At 36.1% G+C, this 26,879-nt stretch overlaps 1 protein-coding gene and 1 long non-coding RNA gene across 2 annotated transcripts in view; one reads left to right on the top strand and one right to left on the bottom strand.

The window, feature by feature from the left end:
• Nucleotides 1-2,378: 2,378 nt before the first annotated feature.
• LOC133760838 (calcium-activated chloride channel regulator 1-like) lies at nt 2,379-26,233 on the top strand. Its single transcript, XM_062193431.1, has 14 exons — nt 2,379-2,537; nt 3,941-4,081; nt 4,280-4,427; nt 4,777-4,885; nt 7,069-7,249; nt 13,495-13,722; nt 14,848-15,072; nt 17,929-18,106; nt 19,900-20,000; nt 20,345-20,569; nt 20,858-21,128; nt 21,651-21,821; nt 22,331-22,570; nt 25,896-26,233. The coding sequence occupies exons 1-14, from the start codon at nt 2,379-2,381 to the stop codon at nt 26,231-26,233; spliced, it is 2,715 nt and encodes a 904-aa protein (XP_062049415.1).
• The window catches only part of LOC133760840 (uncharacterized), a 31,511-nt gene continuing 26,886 nt past the window's right edge, over nt 22,255-26,879 (bottom strand). The window contains exon 3 of the long non-coding RNA XR_009866006.1: nt 22,255-22,494. This is a non-coding gene — a long non-coding RNA (uncharacterized LOC133760840). The remainder of the gene's footprint in view (nt 22,495-26,879) is intronic.

A 26,879-nucleotide genomic window follows, 5' to 3' on the forward strand; every position in this document is an offset into this window, starting at 1 on the left:
TGTATCTTTGGTTCCAAGTTTATGTTATAGCTAATTTCGGCATTATCTCTACAGGAAATAACTATGACATTTAAGGATGACTGCCTTGGAGCATGAGTAGGTGTGGAGACTTATATTGTCTCATAAATCTCTGAATCATATGGACCATATCAATGGGTGAGCTCTAAACATTTCCGTCTTTGAAGTTCATGTTTCAAAGAATGATATTTGCTTTTAATTCATTTTTGATTAGCTGAAATATAGTGTCATCAGAAGTACCAAAAATGAATAATTAAATTCTGAAAGACTTGTATTGTACTTAACTTTTCCAAAGGCAAAGAAGAAAATCCCATTCTTCAGTTTAAAATTGAAACAAGATAGAAGTTATACTGAATCATACAACTCAGTTATAGCCATTCACATTCTCCTGAATCTTCTGTTGACATCTAATCTATAAAAGAAGTAAGGAGAAACTACTTTCAAATAATTTTCAAGGTTGGTGCTCACTGGCCATCTTTTTGAAAAGTCCTATGGATTAAATAAGCTTTTAAAGCATAGGCTCTAAAACTAGATGGCCTGATTTTAAATGCTCCTTTATGAAAGTATACTCTAGGGCAGATTAATTAACTTCTCCATGCCTCTGTTTTCTGCAGACTGGCCTGCCCCTAAACACTTTATGACTTCTTCATCACATAGGAACTATGCCCCAACTTTTAGTTCCTTGGCATTAAAAGTAATTCTCTCTCCTAGAACTTTTCTTACTCTTCTTGTGTTTTAACTTTTTTTATTCTAATCTGAGCAACAAATCTTCATGTTCAGGAGGCAGTGCCCATGTTTTTCTCACTTCTGTATGCTTTGGGACTGGTACATAGAAGCACTCATTTTTTTTTCATGTGAATTAGAAGAAATAAGGAAAATCAAAGAATCAACATTTATTGAGGGCCTTACCACATACCAGTACTTAAAATAGATGGTTTTACACGTTATTACATTTAACTTTCCAGTCATTTTCTAAACAGGTATTAACATGCAATTAAGAAAATTAAGGTTAAGAGAGGTTAAATTTAGGGGGAAAAATTCTTCTCTCCAAGGAATTTACACTGTAGTAAGGAGATATTCTATACATAAGTAATAACATGTACTGCACGTATGATGTAAACACAGTGAGGCAAACATGTTCTCAAGAAAGAACTTGTTGACTTCTAGTCTGGATGATTTGGGAAGATTTTATGAGTGAGGCCACCCCTAATCTGACCAGCAAGGATAGGATACTGTCTGTAGATGGCGATTTCAAAGAACATTCTGGAAAGCTTACAGTTTCACTCTGATAGATGGCTCCTGCTGTACATGTTCTCAGGCAGGCTCAAGATTCCCCAGTTAAACCCTGGAAGACTATATTTAGAGTTCTATAAATAAAGCCAACAAATATATAGAGGTGAATTGGCAAAAATTTACAGCAAGCTCTCTAGTCAGAATATATAATGTTTTAAAATAATGGATATTTTTGAGGGCTTATTATGGTGTCAGAATTCTTTATGAAGTGCTTTTAATAGGTTATCTCATTTAATTCTTCCAACATCTCATAATCCTTCTGATACCATGGAAAAGAAAGGAGGCCTAAAAAAGATCCTCAACTACAAATAAGAGTTACATGATTATTAAGCTATCCAGGTGAGAGACAGGTTTAGATTCCATGACTCCACAGGCAGCTCAGGATGCTATGGATACAACTATTTCAAGAAAAGGAACATTTGAGTTCAATCCAAAATGGAAATCTAAATTGAAGCACATTAAGTGTTCAAGTTACACAGAGACTTAAAACATTCAATGCTGTTTGAAAACTACTTAAGTAGAAATTACCAAAGATAATCAGTAGTAACATTTTCCCCTTGACCCATAGCTGTTCCAAAACCACCTAATTTAAATCACTTCCATCTAAACAAAAAATATAATCCTTTAATTCACTGCCACTCTCAAGGATTTTTCATCTGCTCTTTCCTGGTGGTTTTAATTTCAGTTCCTCTCCTTTCCATAATGTGCTTTTCTGCAAACAAATCTCAGGAGTTACATCTCTAATACCATTTGGTGGTGATGATGATGATGGTGATGGCCCCCTACCACTATGAATATGACTACACAAACAATCCATTAGAATGGCTCCATTCAATTAATGCCTTCACTGTCTCAAAAAGCATGATAAATATGTTCACCATAATCCCCATTGCTATTTACCAACTAAATCTTTAGAATGAGTAAGATAAGGAAGTTCACCCAAAAAATTAGTTATTTGCTACATTATATTTATGCAAATATTTTGGTCTTGGTTCAAATTCCTGACTTAAGCAGATACATAAATACCTTCTTTTCATTTCCAAGCAGTTCATGTAGCAAGTGCAAAGATGGAATTCAGCCTGAACATTATTCTCTTTCTAGCCTTACATCTCGTGCCTGAGGTGCAAAGCTCAATGGTAAATTTGAATAACAATGGATATGATGGCATTGTCATTGCAATTAATCCCAGTGTTCGAGAAGATGAAAAACTCATTCAAAACATAAAGGTAAGGGAAAATTTTATTATTTGCATATTTTCATTTCAGTAAGTATTTTCAACACATGTTGCCCTAGGCTTATACACATGCACTCATACAGAGTTGCAACTTTCCAAAGTTACTCAGACAGTATTCATCATTTATGCAGTATTTATCTAAAGATTTTGCATATTTTTATTATAATAATAAATAATAACATATAATATATTGTACTTAATAATATATAATAATTCCCCTAATGAATTACTAAAAGGGACAACTACTAATATTTTTTTCAAATAGTTAACAGAAACATTTTAATGTAAATGGAAAAACATTATTAAATTTTATCTTTATAAAATTACTTTTATAACGTTTTACTTACCCACATTTAAGCCCTAGACATTCATTATCTGACATATTTTTTCAGTTGTTCATAATTTTTTAACTCTGAAAATTTTAAATTCTCCTGTATCTAGCTTAAAGAAAATATTACATTAAATTCTTTTTTTCATTCAAGAGGCAGAGAGGGAGAGCTCCCATCCATTGGTTCACTCTCAAAATGCCCAGGAGCTGAGAATCCAATCCACATTTATTTCTCCCTGTTTGATGGCAGGGATCCAATTACTTGAGACTTAACTTCTTGAGTTGACATGGGCTGCCTCCCAGGATATGCATTAATAGAAAGATGAAATCAACGCTGAGCTGGGAATTGAACCCAGGCATTCTAACTGCTAGACTAAATGCTTGCCCCTACATATTTTTGAAGGTGAAATTTTCTTAATTTTATTTGTATGTCACTTTAATATATACTATCTTTTTGATACATTATTCCTGTGAAGTGGTCAAAAGCAAAGATTACTATTTGTGTCATATAAATGAGAGAAATTAAGTGATTTGAACTGTCTTACAATTAGTGGCAGCCAATCACACCTGGGTTTGTTTTTTTTTTCAATTTTTACTACTTGGTAAAACATAGTTTTTTATGAACATACTCCATACGAGAAGATAACACCCACAACTATAATAACCTACCAAATATTAAACACAATTTCTTTAAATAACCCAATTATGAAAACATCTGTTTAATTCAAGAAGAAACATACCAAAAGGTTCCCAGTTTTAATCACCTATGTATCTCACTCAACACCCTCATTTCAACCTCCAACCCATCCACAATGCTGAGTGTAGGTGCAGACAGGTAGAAACAAACACAGGGTTGAGTTTTGACATGAAAATGAATAGTTTACCTAATGTAAAGAAGTAGTAAAATTCAACCTGTTTTTCAACTATTCCCCGCCAAACTGTTTTGGGAAATGGAACTCTGATTTACTTCTTCTGGTTTGTATATATATGTGTGTGTGTGTGCGTGTGTGTGTTTATGCCAATTTCACTGTGAAATTGTTACCACAAGGTAATTTTAATTTTGACAGGAAATGGTAACTGATGCATCTACTTACCTGTTTCAAGCTACCAAAAGAAGAGTTTTTTTCAGGAATGTACACATTTTAGTTCCAATAACCTGGAAATCAAAATCTGAGTACTTAATGCCAAAACAAGAATCATATGACCAGGTGGGCTATTTTATCTAACTCTTTATCTGCTCCCTACTTTTTTTAATCAGCACTTATGCTGTCTTGGTAATTATTAATCACTAATTTCATCATTAAATTAGTAATAGAACTCTTCTTAATGTACATGAAAAAGTCCTTGTTTCTAAAATCCCTTGTTTCTACTGCTCTTGGACTTTTTATTTGTTCTTCTGCTTTTAGGCAGATGTCATAATCGCAAATCCTTCTCTGAAATATGCAGATGATCCTTATACACTGCAATATGGACAATGTGGAGACAAAGGACAATATATACATTTTACTCCAAACTTCTTATTGACTAATAACTTATCTGCTTATGGGCCCCGAGGTAAAGGTTATCTATTTTATACTTTTTCTCTTAATTCAAATGGGAAAAATATGTAACACTGTGATTAGTTACAACTTAAAGACTTAAAACAATAGATATTAGTTAATACCTTTGCTTGTAAATATGTTAGTTATACTCAACCTAAGTATATCTTTCTGTACATGTTTAATAATGAATCACTTATTGGCACAAACCCATTTCAAATTTTTTGGACTAATGAAAAGCATTAATTTTTAAGAGTTCCTTAACTCAATTAAGTCAGTGAAATGGGGCAGAGAACTTAAAATATGAGGGAACTGTATTAAAATAATTTAACTATAAATTTACAAGTGGCAATGTTCTCTCATAGGCAGAGTATTTGCCCATGAATGGGCCCACCTTCGGTGGGGAGTATTTGATGAGTATAATGTGGATCGGCCATTCTATAGTTCCACAAAGAATACTATTGAAGCAACAAGGTATGTATCAAAGAAATGTATTTTCAAAACTTTTTCACTTTCATACCTTTAATTTTCTGCACCAGGCACACAAAGGCTTTCTCAATTGGTTGGATGTTCATATAATTAATTGTGATATCCATCCTGGCCCCTGTGTATGTGTTTCATTAATTCTGGGGATTCCATCTTGGACTCAATGTCAATAAGGAAATAGGAATCATTTCAGTACTCACAGAAACTGTACTAATATATGTTACTGACTGGAGAGAAAGAAAAAAAAATAGCCTAAATCCCAAGATATCAGAGCATTGGAGTTCAATCCAGCCCACTTTTTCATTCTACTTGATCCATAACTTTTTAAGGCAAATAGATTTCATTCATGATAAATATATTTTACTTTTCATTTAATCTTTATCTTAAAGCAAAAAGTAGGTCTTATAAGGGTAAGTGAATAAACTTATTTTTTAAACAAATACAATTCTGGGAGTAGATATAAACTGGCTCTATTAATCAGTAGCTGAGATATTCAAACCTTTGAATTAAAAGTATCAGGCACATGGATTAAAGAATATTGAAGAACAATGGAAACAAAATTAGTAAATAAGGCTTTGAGGTAAAAAAAAAAAATGAATTACGTGGAACAGGGGTAATAAAAACATGCTTCTTCCCTCCTCCTTTGAGTTGTTTGCTTGATGTCCACTGAGCTGCCTCTAGTCTTTCACATAGACCCTCAGCCTCAGACACTCATTCCTCCCACCTTCACTTGTGCAACTCCTTCCTTACACAATGTCTGCTGATCCTTCAAGACTCAGTTCCAACATTCTTCCTCTAAATGCCTTTCCTCTCCCTGCATTTGAGAGTGCTCCCATAGCAACACGTGTGGCCATCGCTCACATTTACGTCACTGGGCGGTAACTGTCCATGCAATTTTATTTTCCTCATTTGACTTTAAGATCTTTGAGGACTGTGGTGTTTTTTTTTTTTAATCCCCATGCCATAAAATAAAAGCTAAACAAACAATGTACCAAACAATAAACTTTGGGAAAATTAACGAGAAATGAATGAGTTTTCTTGTAGTCAGTTAGAGACATAGACCAGTAGAAACAAGTATCTAAAACAACATTTACTGAGGTCTATTGAGCACCAGGTCTTTTAGTATGGTTAACTTTTTTTTTTTTTTTTGACAGGCAGAGTGGATAGTGAGAGAAAGAGACAGAGAGAAAGGTCTTCCTTTTTGCCGTTGGTTCACCCTCCAATGGCCGCTGCAGCCGGCATGTCGTGCTGATCCGAAGCCAGGAGCCAGGTGCTTCTCCTGGTCTCCCATGCGGGTGCAGGGCCCAAGGACTTGGGCCATCCTCCACTGCCTTCCCGGGCCATAGCAGAGAGCTGGCCTGGAAGAGGGGCAACCGGGACAGAATCCGGCGCCCCAACCGGGACTAGAACCTGGTGTGTCGGCGCCACAAGGTGGAGGATTAGCCTGTTAAGCCACGGCACCGGCCAAGTATGGTTAACTTTCAAGCTTATCCTAGAACTAAACCCCTTCAAGACATGACTCATCTCCCTTAATCTTTGCAAACACAAACAAATGTATTAAAGTGGATTAGGTTATGAAGGCTAATATTAACACAGAATGAGAGGATATCCTACATGTAAACAGAAACTGTAGAAGTCTCTACCCACATCCACCTCCCAGGGACTTGATACTTATCCTTGAATGCATAAAAATTTCCATGCAGAATGTATTTTTATTTCTTCCTTCAGTCTAGCCCAATAGTTCTCAAAATGTAAATTATAAAATTCTGTAAATTCAAAACTGAATATACCACATATGGAAATTTTGGAGAATTTTAGGTATAATGTTGACTCTCCCCTATCCACTAAGATGTAATTTTTCTGTATCTCCTAACTCATTTAATCTTCATAGCACTCCTGTAAATTAAACTTATTATCTTCAGCTCAAAGTTGCAAAGGTAAGATATATATTCATCAAATTAGTGAACAATAAATGTTTAATAAATAGGACCTAACACATTGTTCTTATTGAAATTTATGGTGAATAGCAGTAGAATATTGTGCCTATTTCTTAAAAAAATGGAATTTTTGTTACATGATTTATAGCAGTGGTTACTGAGGAAAAGATTTTAGGATGTTGATCTTTGATAGTCTTCATATATAGTACCTGTAATCTAATTCTTCCATCATAGATGTTCCACCCAAATTACTGGCCGTAAGGTGGTTTTCAAGGAATGCAAAGGAGGCAGCTGCATAACCAGGCCATGCAGATGGGACTCACAGACGGGTCTGTATGAAGCAAAATGCACATTCATCCCAGACAAATCTCAGCTTGCAAAGGAATCCATTATGTTCATGCAAAATCTTGATTCTGTGAGTACTTTCTATTTCCAGTCACAAAAAAACCCATAGGGAAAAATAACTAGGAAAGCTGGATTTTTACTATGAAATTATGTGTACCACTAGAAAGGAAAAAAATTACTCATGCAATTATCTCCAGTCTGAATCAGTATAAGTCTGGGGATTACCTCACCTCTTCTGATTAACATGGTTTTTTTCCCCCCTTCACATACAGCACAGTACTCTTCTCATTGAAGTCACATGAATTCTTGGAATTCCTTTCCTCATTGACTTTGGTCTTGTGTCTAGAGCTACAACCTTACTTTTTATTCCTTCTAAGTGTTAATCATACTATTTTTCTAAAGTACTTTATAAGGTAGCTTTAGAAAGGACTGACATTTTAGGTTTCCCATTATCTTCACACTAAAGCACATTAAGATATCTCAAAAATGGTAATTATGAAAACACATATGGCTCTGTCTCCATAGACTAGACAAAAGGAAAAATGTTCACCATGATTAATGTGTATAATCAATTAAACAATAACGACATAATAAAGATTCAAAGCTAATGTTTGAGCCAAAAAGTTTTAAATGTATAGTTTAAAGGAAAGAAAGGTGTCTTGAATCAGGTTGACTTGATATCAAAATCCAACATGTTTTTCTAAGCTGTATCACTGGGAACAAACTGCTAAACCTCTAAATCTGAGATTTGGTTCTCTTATCTTTTAAAGGGAAATTAAAATATCTATGAAGAATCTTCAAAAATTTCATGGAAAACACGTATTACAACACAACTATGGATAGATTTCAAAATTCTTTTACCAAAATACTTATCTTTCAATTTCATTTTCCATGAACTATTTAAAGCCCATTCATACTTCACATTTGCAATGTTTTTAGGTTTACAAGCAATATAAATGAAGTATTAGTATAATGCTTGAATCAAGATGAATATGAAATGAACTCTAAATTAAATTACTAATTTGTAAGATTTGTAAAGTATTTAGAAAATAACAGCTGTCTCTTTCTATGAACAATCCTAATTACTTTCTTTCCATTTAAAATTTTTAAATATTTGATGGATAATTGTACATATTTATGGGATACAGTATGATATTTTCATATATTTATGTCTGTATAATGATGAAATCAAATTAATCAACATATCTTTCACCTCAAAAATGTATTCATTTTGTAATTTATCTCTCCCATCTAAATGTAATCTTAGACCTGTTAACTTTTCCTTACCTCCCCTATCCCTCTCTGCTTCCCAGCTGGTAACCACTGTTCTAGTCTACTTCCATGAGATCATTTTCATAGATTCCATATAAGAATGTGATCATGTGGCATTTGTCTTTCTGTGCCCAATTTATTTCACTTAATACAATGTCTCCAAGCTTATCCATGTGGCTACCAATGACTAGATTTCACTCCTTTTATAGCTGAATAATATTCCATTGCATAAATATACCATATTTTCTTCATCCTTCATCCATGGATGGATACCTAGGTTGATCTTGCCTGTTGTAAACAGTGCTGAAATAAACATGGAAGCACAGACATCTATCCAACATGTTGATTTCCTTTCCTTTGGATATATATCCAGTAGTGGGGTTGCTGGATCATATGGTAGTTCTATTTTTAGCTTTTTGAGGGACCACCATATTTTTCCTATGCATAATGGCTGTATTAGTTAATTCCCATCAGCAGTACGTAAAATTTACCTTTACTCCACATCATCACCAACATTTGTCGGTTTTTTTGTTTTTTCCTTTGTCTTTCTGATAAAAGCCATTCTAAATGGAATGAGATAATATTCCACTGTAGTTTGAATTCCATTTCCCTGATAACTAGTAATTTGAGTATTTTTTCATGTACCTGCTGACCAGCTGTATGTCTTCTTTTGAGAAATGCCTATCCATTTAACTTTTCCATTTTTAAATAACATTATTTGGATTGTTTTGTTATTGAGGTGTTTGGGTTCTTTATACATTCTGGGAATTGATCCCTTGTTGTGAATGCATAACATGCAAATATTTCCTCACATTCTCCATGTCGTGTCTTCACTCTGTTGATTATTTCCTTTGCTGTGCAACCTAATCTTAATGCAAAACGCTAAAGTTATCTAATTAAGCTTTCTAAATATGTCTAAAATTTGAAAATAAGAAACAGAGTTATGAAAGACAAAATGAACATACTACCACTTTTTTTCATAAAGATTTATTTTATTTATTTGAAAGACAGAGTTACAGATAGAAGTAGAGCCAGAGAGAGAGAGAGAGAGAGGGAGGTCTTCCATCCACTGGTTCACTCCCCAGATGACCACAACAGCCAGAGCTGAGCTGATCAGAAGCCAGGATCCAGGACCTTCTTCTGGGTCTCCCAACAGGAGTGCAGGGGCCCAAGGACTTGGGCCATCTTCTACTGCTTTCCCAGACCATAGCAGAGAGCTGTATCGGAAGTGAAGCAGCTGGGACTCAAATCAGCACCCATATGGGATGCCGGCACTACAGGCCAAGGCTTTAACCCGCTGCACCACAGTGCCGGCCCCCACACACTACCTCTAAATTTTCATATACACAATCATTGACAACAAATACTTCCAAAGGCAAAGATTTGTAAATGCCTATTGTTTCTGGTAAGATTCAAAATTATTTTGGTGACTAGGCCATTAATGATTAAAAGCTTAGTGAAAATATAGATTTGTTATTTTCTTCTAAAACTCTTAAGCTAATCCAAGTTAGATATTTAATTAAAAATCATTTTTCAGCCTGATAATGCTCTCTCTTGAATTATTTGACACAGGATTCAGGAAAGTTCACTTTAATCTCCTGAATCTGGATCAATAGAGGATAGCCAAGTAGTTTACCATCTAAATAGACATTAAATTATGTAACAAACAAGGATAATTGGAATGTATATCACTTGTTCCAAATTTTAAATTTCAAAAGCATTTAGCTATGAGGAAATAATTCATGCTCCTTAACTGGGACATAATAATAAAGAAGAAGATTATAGAGCTGAAATATAGATGGCAACTATTTAAGATATGGCTTAAAGATAGAGAATTTTAACCATATATCTTGTCCAAAATAACACTAACTTCTGATTATCATAAAGTAGATTAAATACTTTGCCTACCATCTGTCCTCAGAGCATAACCTCAGGCCCAGGAAAGATATGATATGAAATATTAAATATTCAATGTCATTATTTCATTTTCTAATGTCACTTCATTGGAGATAGAAATAATTAAAGATGAACTTTTCTTAAGGAACTCAGATGCAAGAAAAAGTATGTATAATATAAAGTGGGAAGAGGTACAGAGATATGCACCAAGTGCCATCACGGCAGTAACCACCTCCAACTGGAGGCCAGAAAATAGTTTCTTAAGAAATGAGTTTTGAGACAGGATTGAACAAAAAAAAAAAAAAAGAGTATGGATTTGCCAAAGCAGGAAGGGAAGAAGATTCTTTGAAAGAAAAAAAGGAAGGAAGGAAGAAACAAAGAAAGGGAAATTTACAAAGCATAGAGTACAGATAAGGCAAGCAGGCCATGCATGATGGCACTGCCCAAATTACTTGCATCATGGTTATTAAGGATTTTATTAGAACAACTTTCAGCAGATGACAGTAAAGGAACTTGAGAAATGGAGACCTTTATCTAATTTGCACATTTCCTTGGGTTAATGATCATACTAGTGGAAGTTTTTGGCATCTTCTTCTTTTTTTTTTTTTTTTAGTAGAAAAGTACCCTTTTATTGAGAGGTAAGACAAGTGTATTTACAATATTCAATTGTTAAGATTATATAATCTGACCTTGAGACTTTTTAAAGCAGCAGTATTTCAGGAATTATAATTTATAAGGGGGAAAAACATTCCAGATGTTTCTGTTACAGAAAATACATTTGAACAATGACAGAAACACTTAAGGCTAAGTAGTATTAGACCTTTTCCTCCATCTCTATAGAAATAATCAATGTACATTTTTTTTTTGTCACAAAGACAGAAGGCTGATTTTAGAAAGGAAGAAACAATAGGATGGATGTATAGTGCTTTCTGTCGGAAGAATGTTTTTAAAATAGAGCCTCATCAAGGGTCCTGAATAAGAAATATACAGTCCTGCCAAGCAGTCCCAAACACACATTTGACTCATTTAAAACTGAAAACTGCTCCAGCCTCTTAATGGTGCTAAGGACTAAAAGATGATTAAATTATTTCTAGTCCAAGAATGCTTTCTGAAATAAGATTGTTGAAAGAGGGATCTCTGTTACAGTGCAAGGAACAATTTATTAGAAATTCATGTCTGCAAAGGAGTGAAACAATAGAGATGTTCCTTACATCAACAGAACTCTTCTTACTCTGAAAATGATTGAGCCACTGGAAATGATATGGCAAAACTATGTTTAACAGAGTCCTTACAGGGCACCTTATATAAGCCAACCCTCAAAGTAAGTATATTTGACACTGTCCAAGTGAGGATATTAATTTTTGAAGAACATTAGACACAACACTGGGTCTCTTATTCCATGAACTATTGAGGTAGGAATCTCCATGTATCGCCGTTTTCACAGATACATCTTAAGTCAAATGCAAGTACCAAAAAAGACAGAAATCCACAAGACTGAACCATCAGACTATGTACCAAGTCTTTCCTTCTTTAGACGAGCAAGGTTAGGAGTTCTATGTGCATTGAAAGATTGGCATCTTCTAAGGTCAGACAGAAGTTTAGTATGGTAGAGGCAAAGGATACATGGTGAGCAAAGGGCAAGAAGTAGGGTTGAAGCAACAAATTGGAACACATAAAGCCAAGGTGTTGTCAGCTTTAGACCAGTGATGTGATCCATTTAATTCAATCAGAACAGTAATGCTACTAATTGTGAAGAACAGGATGGAGTGAGACAATAATGGAAGTAGAGAGACTAGTTAGAAAGCAATGGCAATAGGCTAGTGAAAGACCTGTATAAAGGTAAGGGTAACAGTAGGAGAAAGAGGGACCAAATTTGATAGGCATTTCCTATCAGCTAAATTTGAACACAAATCACTTTAATGCAAACTATATTTTTTCTCCCATCCAAATATCCCCATTTGTGATATGTAAATTAGAGCCATACAAGAAATAAAAGAAACTCTTAAAACTGAGATAAAAGGTATTCAAATTTAATAATGTAGTTATTCTAAATTTGAAACCACATCCGGAGACTTTGTATTAGGAAGTAGTCAAAATCATGAAATGACTATTAAAAGTATTCCAGATAAGCTGAGGGCTTCTGCAAAAAATTCCTGGCCGGCACCGCGGCTCAATAGGCTAATCCTCCCCCTGCAGTGCCAGCACACCAGGTTCTAGTCCGGGTTGGGGCGCCGGATTCTGTCCCAGTTGCCCCTCTTCCAGGCCAGCTCTCTGCTATGGCCCGGGAAGGCAGTGGAGGATGGCCCAAGTCCTTGGGCCCTGCACCCGCATGGGAGACCAGGAGAAGCACCTGGCTCCTGGCTTCGGCTCAGCGAGATGCGCCGGCCACAGCGGCCATTGGAGGGTGAACCAACGGTAAAGGAAGACCTTCGTCTTTGTCTCTCTTTCTCTCACTGTCCACTCTGCCTGTCAAAAAAAAAAAAATTAATTCCTAACTGAGCAGTGTACTAATTTAGCAGAACATTTTCCCAAGTTATTAAATTTTTAAAACCTGGAGGATTTTTGCAGGTTTTATAGTAATGAAATATTCATTGACAGAATTATTGGATACAATTCACCATTGGCCAGTAAAAGAGAGTTATACATTTCCCCATTTTCTCCCTATACTTTCACTACTTTTACAGGAACATTTTACTGATGGCAAAGTTCATCGGAGTCAGTAGCAATCCAGGTTGTTAAGAATATCTGTCTTCACATTTTTCCATCATCTACAAAGATGTGGAACTTATTTAGACAATAAAGGAAGGTCATTTTCTCCACCCTATGTGTCCTCTTTTCCTTGAACCTAAGGTTTCTGCTCCCCAAAAGTCTAGAAGGCAAAGAAAGTAGTCATGCCAGGTGGCATGATCTACCTATACATAAAAGAATCACCAAAAAAAAAAAAAACTTTATTGGTACAAAATAATAGCTTTGCCCAGTTTGCAACCCATTTGATGCAAAAAGTATGTCAGAATGCTAGATTATGAAATAATGTTTAGTTTTCAGGAGATCAAATGTGTGAAGGATGTGTATGGCAGCTAACTACCTATTTAGAAAGTAAGGGAATGCCCCACAAGTTATTTTAGTATTGTCTTGATTTTTTTCCAGGTGACTGAATTTTGTACAGCAAATACACACAATACGGAAGCTCCAAACCTACAAAACAAAATGTGTAATCACAGAAGCACATGGGATGTAATCATGGACTCTGAGGATTTTCAGAATGCATCTTCCATGGCAGGAACGGATCCGCCACCTCATCCTATATTTTCTTTGCTCAGAGCCAAACAACGAGTAGTCTGTTTGGTACTTGATAAATCTGGAAGCATGGACTCTGTAAGTCAGGTTTTGTTGTTGTTGTTGTCTTTCTGATTGTTTCTATTTTACCTGTTCTCTTAAGCAATTAAACTAATAGAAATAATCTGAGGGTTTACTTCTCCATAACTAACGAACATTCATTTATGTTCTAATAAATTTTAATGTGATAATTTCTATTCCTTAACTTTTATTTCTGGCTAACCAGAAAGAAATACAATTTTAAAAACAGGAAAAATGAAAATCATCCATAAAACCACGATCAAACCTTATCATTCCAGTCTCATCTTTGTTAATATATGGGTATTTGGTTTTTTTCCCTTAAAAAATGTGATTATATTTTATATAATGTCTTAGAATATGATTTTTTTGCTTAACATACCTTAAGTATTTTCTGTGTAAAAAATAATTCCATTATACAGTTTTTAATGGTTACATCACATATTCACAACATAATGTAGTCAATCTCTCATTGCTTGATATTTTGAAGATTTTCAACTTGTTATTTAAAAATGCGTTGCAGTGAACATCTTTGTATGCATTTTTTAATTATTATCTTTGGAAAAATTCCTGTATAAAAAACTATTAAGGGGCCAGTGCTGTGGAATAGTAGGCTAAGCCTCCACCTGAGGAGCCAGCATCCCATATGGGCTCCAGTTCATGTCTCAGGTACTCCACTTCTGATCCAGCTCTCTGCTATGGCCTGGGAAAGCACTAGAAGATGGCCCAAGTCCTTGGGCCCCTGTACCGACGTGGGAGACCCGGAGGAAGCTCCTGGTTCCTGGCTTCAGAATGGACCAGCTCTGGCCTTTGAGACCATTTGGGGAGTGAACTATTGGATAGAAGACCTTTCTCTATGTCTCTCCCTCTCTCTGTCTATAACTCCACCTCTCAAATAAATAAATAAATAAAATCTTTTTTTAAAAAAAGCTATTAAAACAGTATAGATTTTTAAGGTTTTTCCTAGTATAGCATGATATTTTAAGAGATATTCTTTAAATTTTTTAATAAAATAAAGGAATTAACACTTAGAATATGTCAGTCAATTACTATCATGATTTATGGCTCATGAATAAATATCTCTTTAATCTGTCAAGATTTCAAGAGACTTGGAAGTATTCAAACAATTTTTTTTTCTTTACACAGGAAGACCGTCTCCTTCGAATGAATCAAGCAGCAGCACTGTACTTAATTCAAATTATTGAAAGAGAATCCTTGGTTGGGATGGTCACTTTTGAAAGTACTGCTAAAATCCAAAATAATCTAACAAAAATAACTGATGATGACACTTACCAAAAGATCACTGCAAACTTGCCTCAAGTTGCTGGTGGTGGAACCTCCATTTGCAGTGGACTCAAAGCAGGATTCCAGGTACATTTTTTTAAAAGAATTTAAATATCATTTGTCATTTACTGCTCCTTTATTTTTGTATAATTACCTTTGAACAAGGGTAACAGGTTCCTTTATTTTAAAATATCATGATCATAGGGCCAGATATGTGTCGCAGAGGTTAAGATGCTATTCAGGAGACTGGTATCCCATATTGGAGTACATAGTTTGAGTCCCATCTACTCCACTTTCCATCCTGCTTCCTGTTAGTGCACACCTTGAGAGTCTATAGGCAATGGCTTAACTCTAGGTCCCTGCCATCCATCTGGGGAATCTGGATTGAGTTCCAACCTCCTGGCTTTGGCCTGACCCAACCTTGGCTGTTGTAGGCATTTAGGGAATGAACTAGTGAATGAAAGATCTTTCAAATAAAATAAAAATAAATAAAAAAATTTTTTAAATAAAAATATTGCGATCTGATTAAAGTAGATCATTTTGGGGGGGCGGGAAAAGGCCTCTTTTACTACCTATTGTTTATAGCTAAAGCTCTACAAGTGCACTGGTTCTACTGGCATAGCCCTGAAGAACTGCATTGCACTGGGGAATCATTAAACCAAGGAATAAGATTGCAGGGTGCACACAATCATCTGGATTTTCCTGAGGAGCTCCCCATTTCTCTATCATGCCCATGGTCAGCATCTCTGTGAGCAGAAAATATTGCCAGTGAGGAGACTGTTAAACAAGGGAATTAGGAACATTTCTATATCATGCACAAAAAGACAAGGAAAGCCCCAGTGCATCAGTTTAAACTGCTGTTTTAAAAATCACAAAGATAGGCCGGCGCCATGGCTTAACAGCTAATCCTCCGCCTTGCGGCGCTGGCACACCGGGTTCTAGTCCCAGTTGGGGCGCCGGATTCTATCCCGGTTGCCCCTCTTCCAGGCCAGCTCTCTGCTATGGCCCAGGAGTGCAGTGGAGGATGGCCCAAGTGTTTGGGCCCTGCACCCGCATGGGAGACCAGGAGAAGCACCTGGCTCCTGGCTTCGGATCAGCGAGATGTGCCGGCCGCAGCGGCCATTGGAGGGTGAACCAACGGCAAAAGGAAGACCTTTCTCTCTCTCTCTCTCTCTCTCTCTCTCTCTCTCTATCCACTCTGCCTATCAAAAAATAAAAAAAATAAAAATAAAAAAAAATCACAAAGATAGAGTTGGCTACTCAAGCTGTATAGTACCCAAATCAGTGAATACAGGTGGAAGTTAAATGAAATCGAAACTAGGAACTGAAAAAATTTGAGTGCACCTTTGGAACACTATGCTCAGTTGCCTCCAGTACCCACATGAATTTCTTCCAATCTAGGTTAACCTTGTCTTAAGCCTGTTTATTGCCATGTTTTCAGTCAGAAAAACAGAAAAACCACTTCCTTTGCTGATTCCCTCCTTCCCCCAGTTAAAGTGAAGATTCTACTCATAAGCAAGCCTCTGGTTAATAGACCTCTTAGCTTTCTTTGCGGTCTATTTGTCATAAAGCATAACGATTTAAGAAGGCAGGCTCTGGACTCAGACAAACCTGGAATTCTGGGACATCCCACATCAGAGTACTCGAGTTCTATACTCAGCTCCACCTCAATTCCAGTTTCCTGTTAATGCAAACCCTGGGAGGCAGCAGTGACCACTCAAGTGATTTCTTCCATGTACATGGAAGACCCAAACTGAGTTCTTTGCTGGCAGAAATATGTATACCTGGGAGAAAGACAAGTATTAAGATTCTATCTTTAGGGCCGGCACTGTGGCATAGCTGGTAGAGCTGCTGCCTGCAATGCCAGCATCCCATGTGGGCACCATTTCGAGTCCCGGCTGCTCCACTTCCAATCCAGCTTGCTGCTATGGCCTGGGAAAGCAGTGGAAGATGGCCCAGGTCCTTGGGCCTCTGCACCAGTGTGGGAGACTGAGAGGAGGTTCCTGGTTCCTGGCTTCAGATTGGTGCAGCTCCAGCTGTTGCAGCCATCTGGGGAGTGAACCAGCAGATGGAAGATCTCTCTCTCTCTCTCTCTCTCTCTCTCTCTCTCTCTCTCTGCCTCTCCTTCTCTCTGTGTAACTCTTTCAAGTAAATACATAAATTTTTTTTAAAAAGACTCTATAATTGCTCTCTGAGTGAGACCCCAGCAGAAAGAACGGAGCATCAAAGAAGGAGGTACCTTTCTCTGAAGGAAGGAGAGAACTTCCACTTTGACTATGGCCTTGCCTAAAGTCAGAGTTTGTGAACTCAGGAGGCTTCCATAGCCTTGGCAGCTCATGACAAGAGCCTTGGGTGATTAATGACGTCATAAATAAGAGTGTCAATTGTTTAATCAACAACGGGAGTCGCTGTGCATCATTTCCCCATGTAGGACCTCTGCCCTTATTGTGTTGTACTACAAGAATTAACAGTAAAACTAGTATTCAAACAGTACTTTATACTTTGTGTGTCTGTGTGGGACAAAACTGTTGAAATCTTTACTTAGAATATACTAAGTTGATCTTCTGTATATACAGATAGTTAAAAATGAATCTTAATGAAGAATGGGATGGGAGAGGGAGTAGGAGTTGGGATGGTTTATTGGTGGGATGGTGTTTATGGGGGGAAAACCACTATAATCCAAAAGTTGTACTTTTGAAATTTATATTTATTAAATAAAAGTTTTAAAAAAAAGATTCTGTCTTTGAAAACCTCGAAGACCACTGTACGTTGAGCTCATTTCCATAGGCAAACTCAGCCAGGAATGACAATGCCAAAAGTTTCCTTTTTACTTACTCCAATGCATAGGACTGAAGATTTCTCCAAAACTGAAGGACAGATTTATTCTAGTTTAAGTTTCTTCAGAAATGACTGATAATTAATAACCTGGCTTTTCACTCTCAGGCTATTACTTACAGTAACCAGAATACTTCTGGTTCTGAAATCGTGTTACTAACAGATGGGGAAGATAATGGAATACATTCATGCTTCGAGGAGGTAAAACAAAGTGGTGCAATCATTCACACCATTGCCCTGGGTCCTTCTGCTGCCAAAGAACTGGAGACCCTATCAAGTATGACAGGTAAGCCTTTGGAACTTAAGTTCCATGGAAAATAAGTTTCTTTTTTTTTTTTTTTTTTTTTGACAGGCAGAGTGGACAGTGAGAGAGAGAGAGAGAGAGACAGAGAGAAAGGTCTTCCTTTGCCGTTGGTTCACCCTCCAATGGCCGCTGCGACCGGCACACCGCGCTGATCCGATGGCAGGAGCCAGGTGTTTCTCCTGGTCTCCCATGGGGTGCAGGGCCCAAGGACTTGGGCCATCCTCCACTGCACTCCCTGGCCACAGCAGAGAGCTGGCCTGGAAGAGGGGCAACCGGGACAGGATCGGTACCCCAACCGGGAAGAACCCAGTGTGCCGGTGCCGCAAGGCGGAGGATTAGCCTAGTGAGCCGCGGCGCCGGCCGAAAATAAGTTTCTAATCTCTTCCATATCAGGGGCTCTTTCTCCATAACCTATAAATCTGCTCAAAAATTCCTACCTTATTGCCAGTTTTGCGATGAAGCGGGTTAAGCTGCCACCTTTGTCAGTTGCACTGCTTCCAATCTAGTTCCCTGCTAACGTGCCTGAGAAGGCAGCAGAAGATGGCCCAAGTACTTGTGCCCCTACCACCTATGTGGGAGACCCAGATGAAGTCCCTAGCTCCTGGTGCCAGGCCCAAGCCCAGCCGTTGTGGTTATTTGGGGAATGAACCAGTGGGTGGAAGATCTATCTCTCTCTCTCTCTCTCTCTCTCTCTCTCTCTCTCTACAATGTATTTTTCCATAACTCCTCACACCTAGATAATCTCTCTCTTCATTATTTATTGGCTATATTTTTTGTTGGCTTCACTGAATCAATTTCTATTTTACTCTAGATTGTTATTCTCTGTTTTCATTACAAAGTCTCTTCAAAATGTTCATGGAAAATGAATATTAAGAAAAAAACTGCATGGATTTAACAAATTTTTGCATCAAATTAAATATGTTTAATTCCATTTTCCATGAACTCTTTGAGGGCCCCAAATAGAAAATAATACTCAGCTGCCTCATAATACCAACTTAAATTTAATTTTTGGAAACTGCTTAGTGTGGTATACTAGTGTGGCAGGCACTTAAATTTTAGATTGATATAAAAACAATAAAATTTGACTTCCCTTTAAAGTTTCCATTATTCTTACTTATACCACTTGTTTTAAACAAGATTTTAGTTATTATAGGATTACATCTGGCACACTGTCACACAGAGTTCATAAGGCTCTGGAAATTCATTTTTCGTAAGTTTAAAAAGAAATGTACATTGGGGCCCGTGCTGTGGCATATTGGGTAAGGCTGCCACCTGCGGTGCTGGCTTTCCAGGGAGCCGGTTCGAGTCCCAGCTGTTCCACTTCTGATCCGACTCTCTGCTTTGGCCTGGGAAAGCAGTGGAATATGGCCCAAGTCCTTGGGCCCCTGCACCCACGTGGGAGGCCAGGAAAAAGCTCCTGGCTCCTGGCTTTGAATCAACGCAGCTCCAGCCATTTGGCCATGTAGAGAGTGCACCAGTGGATGAAAACCTCTCCCTCTCTCTCTCTCTCTCTCTCTGCCTTCGCCTCTCTGTAACTCTGCCTTTCAAATAAATAAATAAATCTTTAAAAAAGAAATGTACAGCAGCCATTTGGGGAGCAAATCGGTACATGGACAATCTCTCTCTGTGTGTTTCTCCCTCTTTGTAACTCTGCCTTTCAAATAAATAAACATTTTTAAGTTATTCTTTAAAAAGAAATGTTAAAATAGATTTTAAAGTTTATTTATGATAGCACAAATACAAATATGATATTCCCCTTCAAAATTCCATTCTAGGAGGGTATCGCTTCTATGCCAATAAAGACATAAATGGTCTTATTGATGCTTTCAGCAAAATTTCATCCAGAAGTGGCAGCATCTCTCAGCAAGCTCTTCAGGTTAGAATATTAAAAAAATTCTTTACTCTCTCACATTGTAATAAATTTCCATTTCAAAATTATTAACTTTTCTTTGTCTAATAAATAAACTTTTTGCCTGAAAACATTTCAGATGTGCAGAAGAAAAACATTCTTACTGAATTTTCTTTTCCATGACACTTTCCTCTGGAATTCTTCCATTCCTCATTTTTGTATGTCCTTTATTTGGAAAAATTCTTAAAAATTTCTTTAGCCACTTTAACTAAAATCTTAAATTTAAAATTATTCTGAACTAACTATACTTTAAAGCTCTATTAACTATAATAATAAATGGGTTTTATATGTTGTTTTTATTTATGTAACAGTTGGAAAGTAAAGCCTTGAATATAACGGGAAGGAAATGGATAAATGGTACAGTGCCCGTGGATAGTACCATTGGAAATGATACTTTCTTTGTTGTCACATGGACAGTGCAAAAGCCAGAAATTATTCTTCAAGATCCAAAAGGAAAAAAATATAATACCTCTGATTTCAAAGAAGATAAGCTAAATAGGCGGTCTGCCCGCCTTCGAATACCAGGTGTTGCAGAGGTAAGTCTATTCTTTTATTTTCACCATGCCTTATTAATCAATTTCTATTTTTTAAAAGAAACTAACATCATATATATTTCCAATATTAAAATAGCAACACATCATATTATTAAAAAAGAAGTCAAATAGAATAATTGGGTATTCATATCCACATTATTACTAGTTATAAAATCAGATGTTAAAACTCATAATCATTCTCCTTAAAGTTCTGAATAATGTAACATTGCAAGTAAGGAATAGTAAACTATCACCAAGGTTCCAAAATAGATTTTTGCTTTAAATTTTCAGACAGGTACATGGACTTACAGCCTTCGAAGTAATCATCCCAACTCTCAATTAATTACGGTGACAATGACCACTCGAGCAAAAAGTCCCACCACACTCCCAGTAATCGCAACTGCTCACATGAGTCAAAATACAGCACGTTACCCTAGCCCACTGATTGTTTATGCACGAGTCAGCCAAGGGTTTCTGCCTGTTCTGGGAATCAATGTAACAGCTATCATAGAAACTGAAGATGGACATCAAGTAACTTTAGAGCTCTGGGACAATGGGGCAGGTAATAAAATCTACATCAACTTCCTTAAATCCTCCTACAATTTCATAACTCAGAAATCAACATTTTCTGTATAGGTAAATGAATCATAAAGATGTTGATGCTTTTAAAACTTTATACTCAGTTATCTTGACAAGTCAAAGATAGAAACACATTTATCTTCTTTAAATTTTATGAACAATTTTGCATTTCCTATGAAACTTATAAGTAGAATTTTCTTTATTTTCATTAATGCCAGTGTTTCATTCTCCAGTTCAATTATATTTTCTGCATTTTGATAAACTTCTTTTATAAAATTCTAATAGTAACAGCTTGTAATAGTGGAAAGTCTACCAGGAATTAGACTTTTCTAATATCATGTGGTTAGCAAGTGGACAAATAAGCTTTAAATCAGTCTAACTCTGGGATGGTATACTTAGAACACTATGCTATACTATAATCCAGATTGCTGACATCACTAATGCTCATGAACAGTTGTCTTTTTTTATTTTATTGGATGACTAATTATTACATTTCAATATCAAGGTGCTGATACTGTCAAAAATGATGGCGTCTACTCAAGATATTTTACAGATTATCATGGAAATGGTAGATACAGCTTAAAAGTACATGCCCAGGCAAGACAAAACACAGCAAGGCTAAGTTTAAGGCAACAACAGAACAAAGCTCTGTATATACCAGGCTATGTTGAAGATGGTAAGTATCATTAAAATAGAGACATGCCAGTTGTTTAAGTAAATTGCATATGGCAGACACTGAAAATATAATGTACTATGGAAAACTCCAAGTATATGCAATAATTTATATAATTTAAAGCATATTCATATTAGTGGACCTAGCATAAACCTATGGTTCATTCACACACACACCCCGGTTCATTTCATTCACATTGAACAAAAATTTTACTGAGTACTTCCTATGCAACAAGCACTGTGCTAAATGCTGCAACTACAAAGACAAATCACAATCCTGACATAAAGTATTTACAGTCATGTTATTGAGAAGGATAAGTTAAAACATGTTTGTAACATACCATAATGCCTCATCATTAATTTTAAATAGATACCAACATAACAAGTTTTCTTCACTTAAGCTGTTACCTTTTTCAAAGTTTGCTATCAAACCCTTCATGGCTGAAAGATCAACTTCAAAACTAAGAATCGACATGGCAATATGAAAAGTTACATATTTCCTTTTTGTGGTAGGTAAAATCATCCTGAACTCACCCAGACCTGAAGTCAAAGATGATTTGGCACAAGTTGAAGTAGAAGACTTTAGTAGACTAACCTCTGGAGGGTCCTTTACTGTGTCCGAAGCACCACCTAGTGGTGATCAACATCATGTCTTCTCACCTGGTAAAATTGTGGACCTGGAGGCCAAATTTAATGGAGATTATATTCAACTTTCATGGACTGCCCCTGGATATGTTCTTGATAAAGGAAGAGGTAAGTGTGCTATACATTTCAAAATAAAGAAATCCCATTAGCTTTCATTTGCAAAGAACTTTATAATGTTCCATTTAAAAGTAACATGTATGAAGTCTTATCTACTAGGGCCCATAATTTACTGATTTTCATATGAAAAAATCAAAGCTCCAAGAGACAAGGAAAATTTCATATCTTAGAACTCGAACTTAGTCTTTTCAGATTATATTGTGTCAAACTACCTCTCACCATTTGAACCATCTTGAAATTAGTTTGAGAAGACTGAGTTAGCAGCTTTCGGTTGCATTTTGTTCTTCCTACAAGGGGAATTTTTTTCTAAATATTTCTGTACTTGTACAATTTTATTCTTATTTTATGTTTTGATGGGTTTTCAAACACTATTAGACTCATAAGAAACAACCTCTACACTCAACAGTCAATTGAGTCCAAAAGACACACAAATAACATAATTTCAGCTGCTGTAATAAGAGGCAGTTGTAAATAGAATAATATGGGAGCTCATAGGTAGACTATAAACTTCAAGTTGGGGTTAAAAGCATAGCTTATATCTTAAAAATCTTTCCAGAGGAGTCTATCCCCAACCTGAGTCAAAGAATCAAACTAGCTAGCTAAAGGAACCCACTAGTTTGGAAAAACTTGTCCATGAAGTTTGAATAAAGTTAAAGGAAAAAATGGCTCATTTACACAGAGTCCCTAATAATAAATTTCTCTATTCCAGAAAGCTTAAATTACTCTGCTTTAAATTTAACTAAATTTATTTTTTAATTTTTTATTTTTTTATTTTTTTATTTTTTTGACAGGCAGAGTGGACAGTGAGAGAGAGAGAGACAGAGAGAAGGGTTTTCCTTTGTGATTGGTTCACCCTTCAATGGCCACAGCAACCGGCGCACCGCGCTGATTCGAAGGCAGGAACCAGGTGCTTCTCCTGGTCTCCCATGGGGTGCAGCACCCAAGCACTTGGGCCATCCTCTACTGCACTCCCGGGCCATAGTAGAGAGCTGGCCTGCAAGAGGGTCAACCGGGACAGAATCTGGTGCCCTGACCGGGACTAGAACCCGGTGTGCCGGTGCCACAAGGTGGAGGATTAGCCTATTGAGCCGTGGCGCTGGCCCTAAATTTAACTAAATTTAATCAAAATTTTTTGGATGCCCACAATATTTCAGTGTTATGTAGACTCGTCTACTTTTTTTTTTAAGACTTATTTATTTGTTGGAGAGGTAGAGTTGCAGACAGAGAGAAGTAGAAACAGAGAGAAAGATCTTCGATCTGCTGCTTCACTCACAAATGGTTGCAATGGCTGGAGCTGAGCCGATCAAAAGCAAGGAGCTTGTTCCAGGTCTCACACATAGGTGCAAGGGCTCAAGCACTTGAGCCATCTTCTACTGCTTTCCCAGGCCATAAGCAGAGAGCTGGACAAGAAGTGGAGCAGCTGAGACTCAAACTGGGACCCATATGGGATGCCAGCACTGCAGGCAGAGGCTTTACCCACTATGCCACAACACCGGCCCCACTACATATCTTTTTATTATTCTACAAGGAAAAATCACTGAGGTCACAGGAAACAAAATACACACAAAGTTCTTTTTGTACTTTCATGTTGAGAACTCTTATTTTGACATTCATATTATGACATATTATTCTGAAAAACATCATTTTCTCACGCTATGATCCTGAAACATGAAAAAAAAATTAATTAAAAAAACCAATAGTGTCTCTGAAAAAGCCACAAATGAAATTACTTAACCAAATACTTAGTTTCAAATTCAGTTATGTAAAGAGCAAGACTTCAGTTAAATATTGGGTTCATAAAAATGCCTCACATGCTAATTATAGGAAGTAATAGAAGTAGGAATAACTCAATACACATAGGGGAAACACTTAGGGGAAAGGGATATCAATATATATAGCCATAAATGCCTAAAATGTATAGGATCTAACCTTTCTCTTTCCTTGCGACAAGCAGGAAAAGGGAATAGTAGCTGTGGAATGCTTCTTTCTGGTATTCCAAATGTAAAGTAGTAGTAGCTTCTTAAAAAATAAATCAACATCTATAAAAGTTCAGATGAAACATTTAAACTCTCTGGGACAAAATTCTATATCTATCAAGTATGGAAAATTAGACTGTATGACCTAGAATTATTAAAATGAGACATAATCCTAATATTTTATAATTCTCTAATTCCACCAATTTGGGTATCAATTTAACAACTGTATTCTGGACCAAGAAGTAATTAAGGAGATCAAATACATGCGTAAAGCAGTACTAGGTACTCAACATGATATGAAAGGAACACAAAGCAGTCTGTGCCCTCAAGAATAGTATAATCTGATAGGAATGAAAAATTATATCTCACTAAAACAATCTGGAGAATTCCATCCTGGCATTAGGTGTTCATGGAAGACACTTTTCAGGTGGATGAAATATACAAACAAGACTTTATGAAGAAGTTAGGCCCTGGGTGGACCTAGAAAAGTAAGAACTGCAGAGATAGGGAGAGGAAGGCATTTGGGGGAGAAAAGGAACCTAATACTATGACCAAAGTCAACAAATGAAATGTCACAATGGACTATTTCAATTAAAATAAAAGATGGATGCATACAGATCTATGTAAATGGAACATAGGGTTTGTATGAATACTACACAATAGATTGATAAGGCCTACTTGTGGAGAAATTACATATTAAACAAAAGCTTTGAATTTTAAACACACACACCACACACATAGATCCAAGTTATTCACCATGCACTTGAAATATCTTTATCATTTCATGAAAAAATAAAAAATATTCACTTCAAAAAAGGACATTTGATATTTTATGATTTATCACATTATAGAATGTGAGAACATATTTTTATATCAATGACTGATAGATTTCCAAAAGAAGTATGGAGTGAAACACATATGTTGACATGGTCCTTTCCTTTCTTGATAAAATAATAACAGTCATAACAGCTAATATTTCAAACATCTATTAACTTAATATTCATTAAGTTATGCTAAACATTTTTCTTGCATTATTATATATAGTTCTCACCACTAGAATAAAAGCAATTAATAAATATTTGTTGAGTTAATTGAACAATTGAATCTATTTTACAGATAAAGTGAATATAAGAAAGGGTAAATGGATTTTTCTTCATTACATAGTGGGAGAATTCGAGTGCTAATCAAGGCTTGCCTAGCACCTAAGCACGTGTTTAATTAGGACGCATTCCAGTCTCCACGCTTCTTTGCTCTTTATCCGTACCAATTTCCCTATTTTGGTTCTGTTCCTTCCCCTTCCTATAACCCCCTCTTACATGATGTATCTATTTGTTTCCCAGCTGAGAGATATATTATAAGAATAAGTGAGAGTTTCCTGGATCTCCAAAAAGATTTTGACAATGCTACTTTAATGAATACTTCTCTTCTGATACCTAAGGAGGCTGGATCAACAGAAAATTTTGAATTTAAACCAGAACCATTTAAAATAGAAAATGGCACCAATTTCAATATTGCAATCCAAGCCATCTACCAAGGCAATCTCACCTCAGAGGTTTCTAACATTGCACAAGTAACCAAGTTCATTCCTCCACAGGAACCTAGCATCCCTGCTCTGGGTACCAATACTGCAACCAGTTTGGCTATTTTTGTATTAGCTGTGATCTTACCTATATTTTAAACTAGAAATTGTATTATAACTAAAATTCAATGTTATGCAAATTTGGTAAATATTCATTTAGAATTTGATTAATTTTACTCACTGTCTAGTATACAACTCTTTGTAATACCAAAAGGGATGTACAAAGTTGTAAATTTCCTAATTCCTTGAGGTAATCAATGTTGATTGTGCTGCTAAATTTAAATTAAAATGACTATGCTATTTCCTGCCTTGAACAATCCATTAACTAAGTTTTAATACAAAAAAAGATGTATACTTACACTTGTAAACTTTTTAAGAAACATTTTTAATGGGTGTTAAAATTCATCTGATAAATTAACAAAACCAAAACCTGTTACTTCAAATATTTATGCATACTCAAAGCAAATAATTTTATGGTAGAATTATTTATATTTCATTCTTTATTATTAATGAATATTTCATGTTTATATAAGAAGTAATCAAAAAGATAATTCTTCAATGAAAAAATGGACTAAAATAGTAAAGAGGTCAAATTTGTTTTTTATTATGGATTAAAAGTGGCACATCAAAGCTTCAGCCATAGGAATGAACTGACAAGCAAGAATGCATTTCTGCATGAATTGTGGAACATCACAATTAAATTTTGTCACCATTCTATCATTGGGTCCTAAAAATATTACCAAGA

Source organism: Lepus europaeus, chromosome 5, assembly GCF_033115175.1.
Source record: "Lepus europaeus isolate LE1 chromosome 5, mLepTim1.pri, whole genome shotgun sequence".
Lineage (NCBI taxonomy): Eukaryota > Metazoa > Chordata > Mammalia > Lagomorpha > Leporidae > Lepus > Lepus europaeus.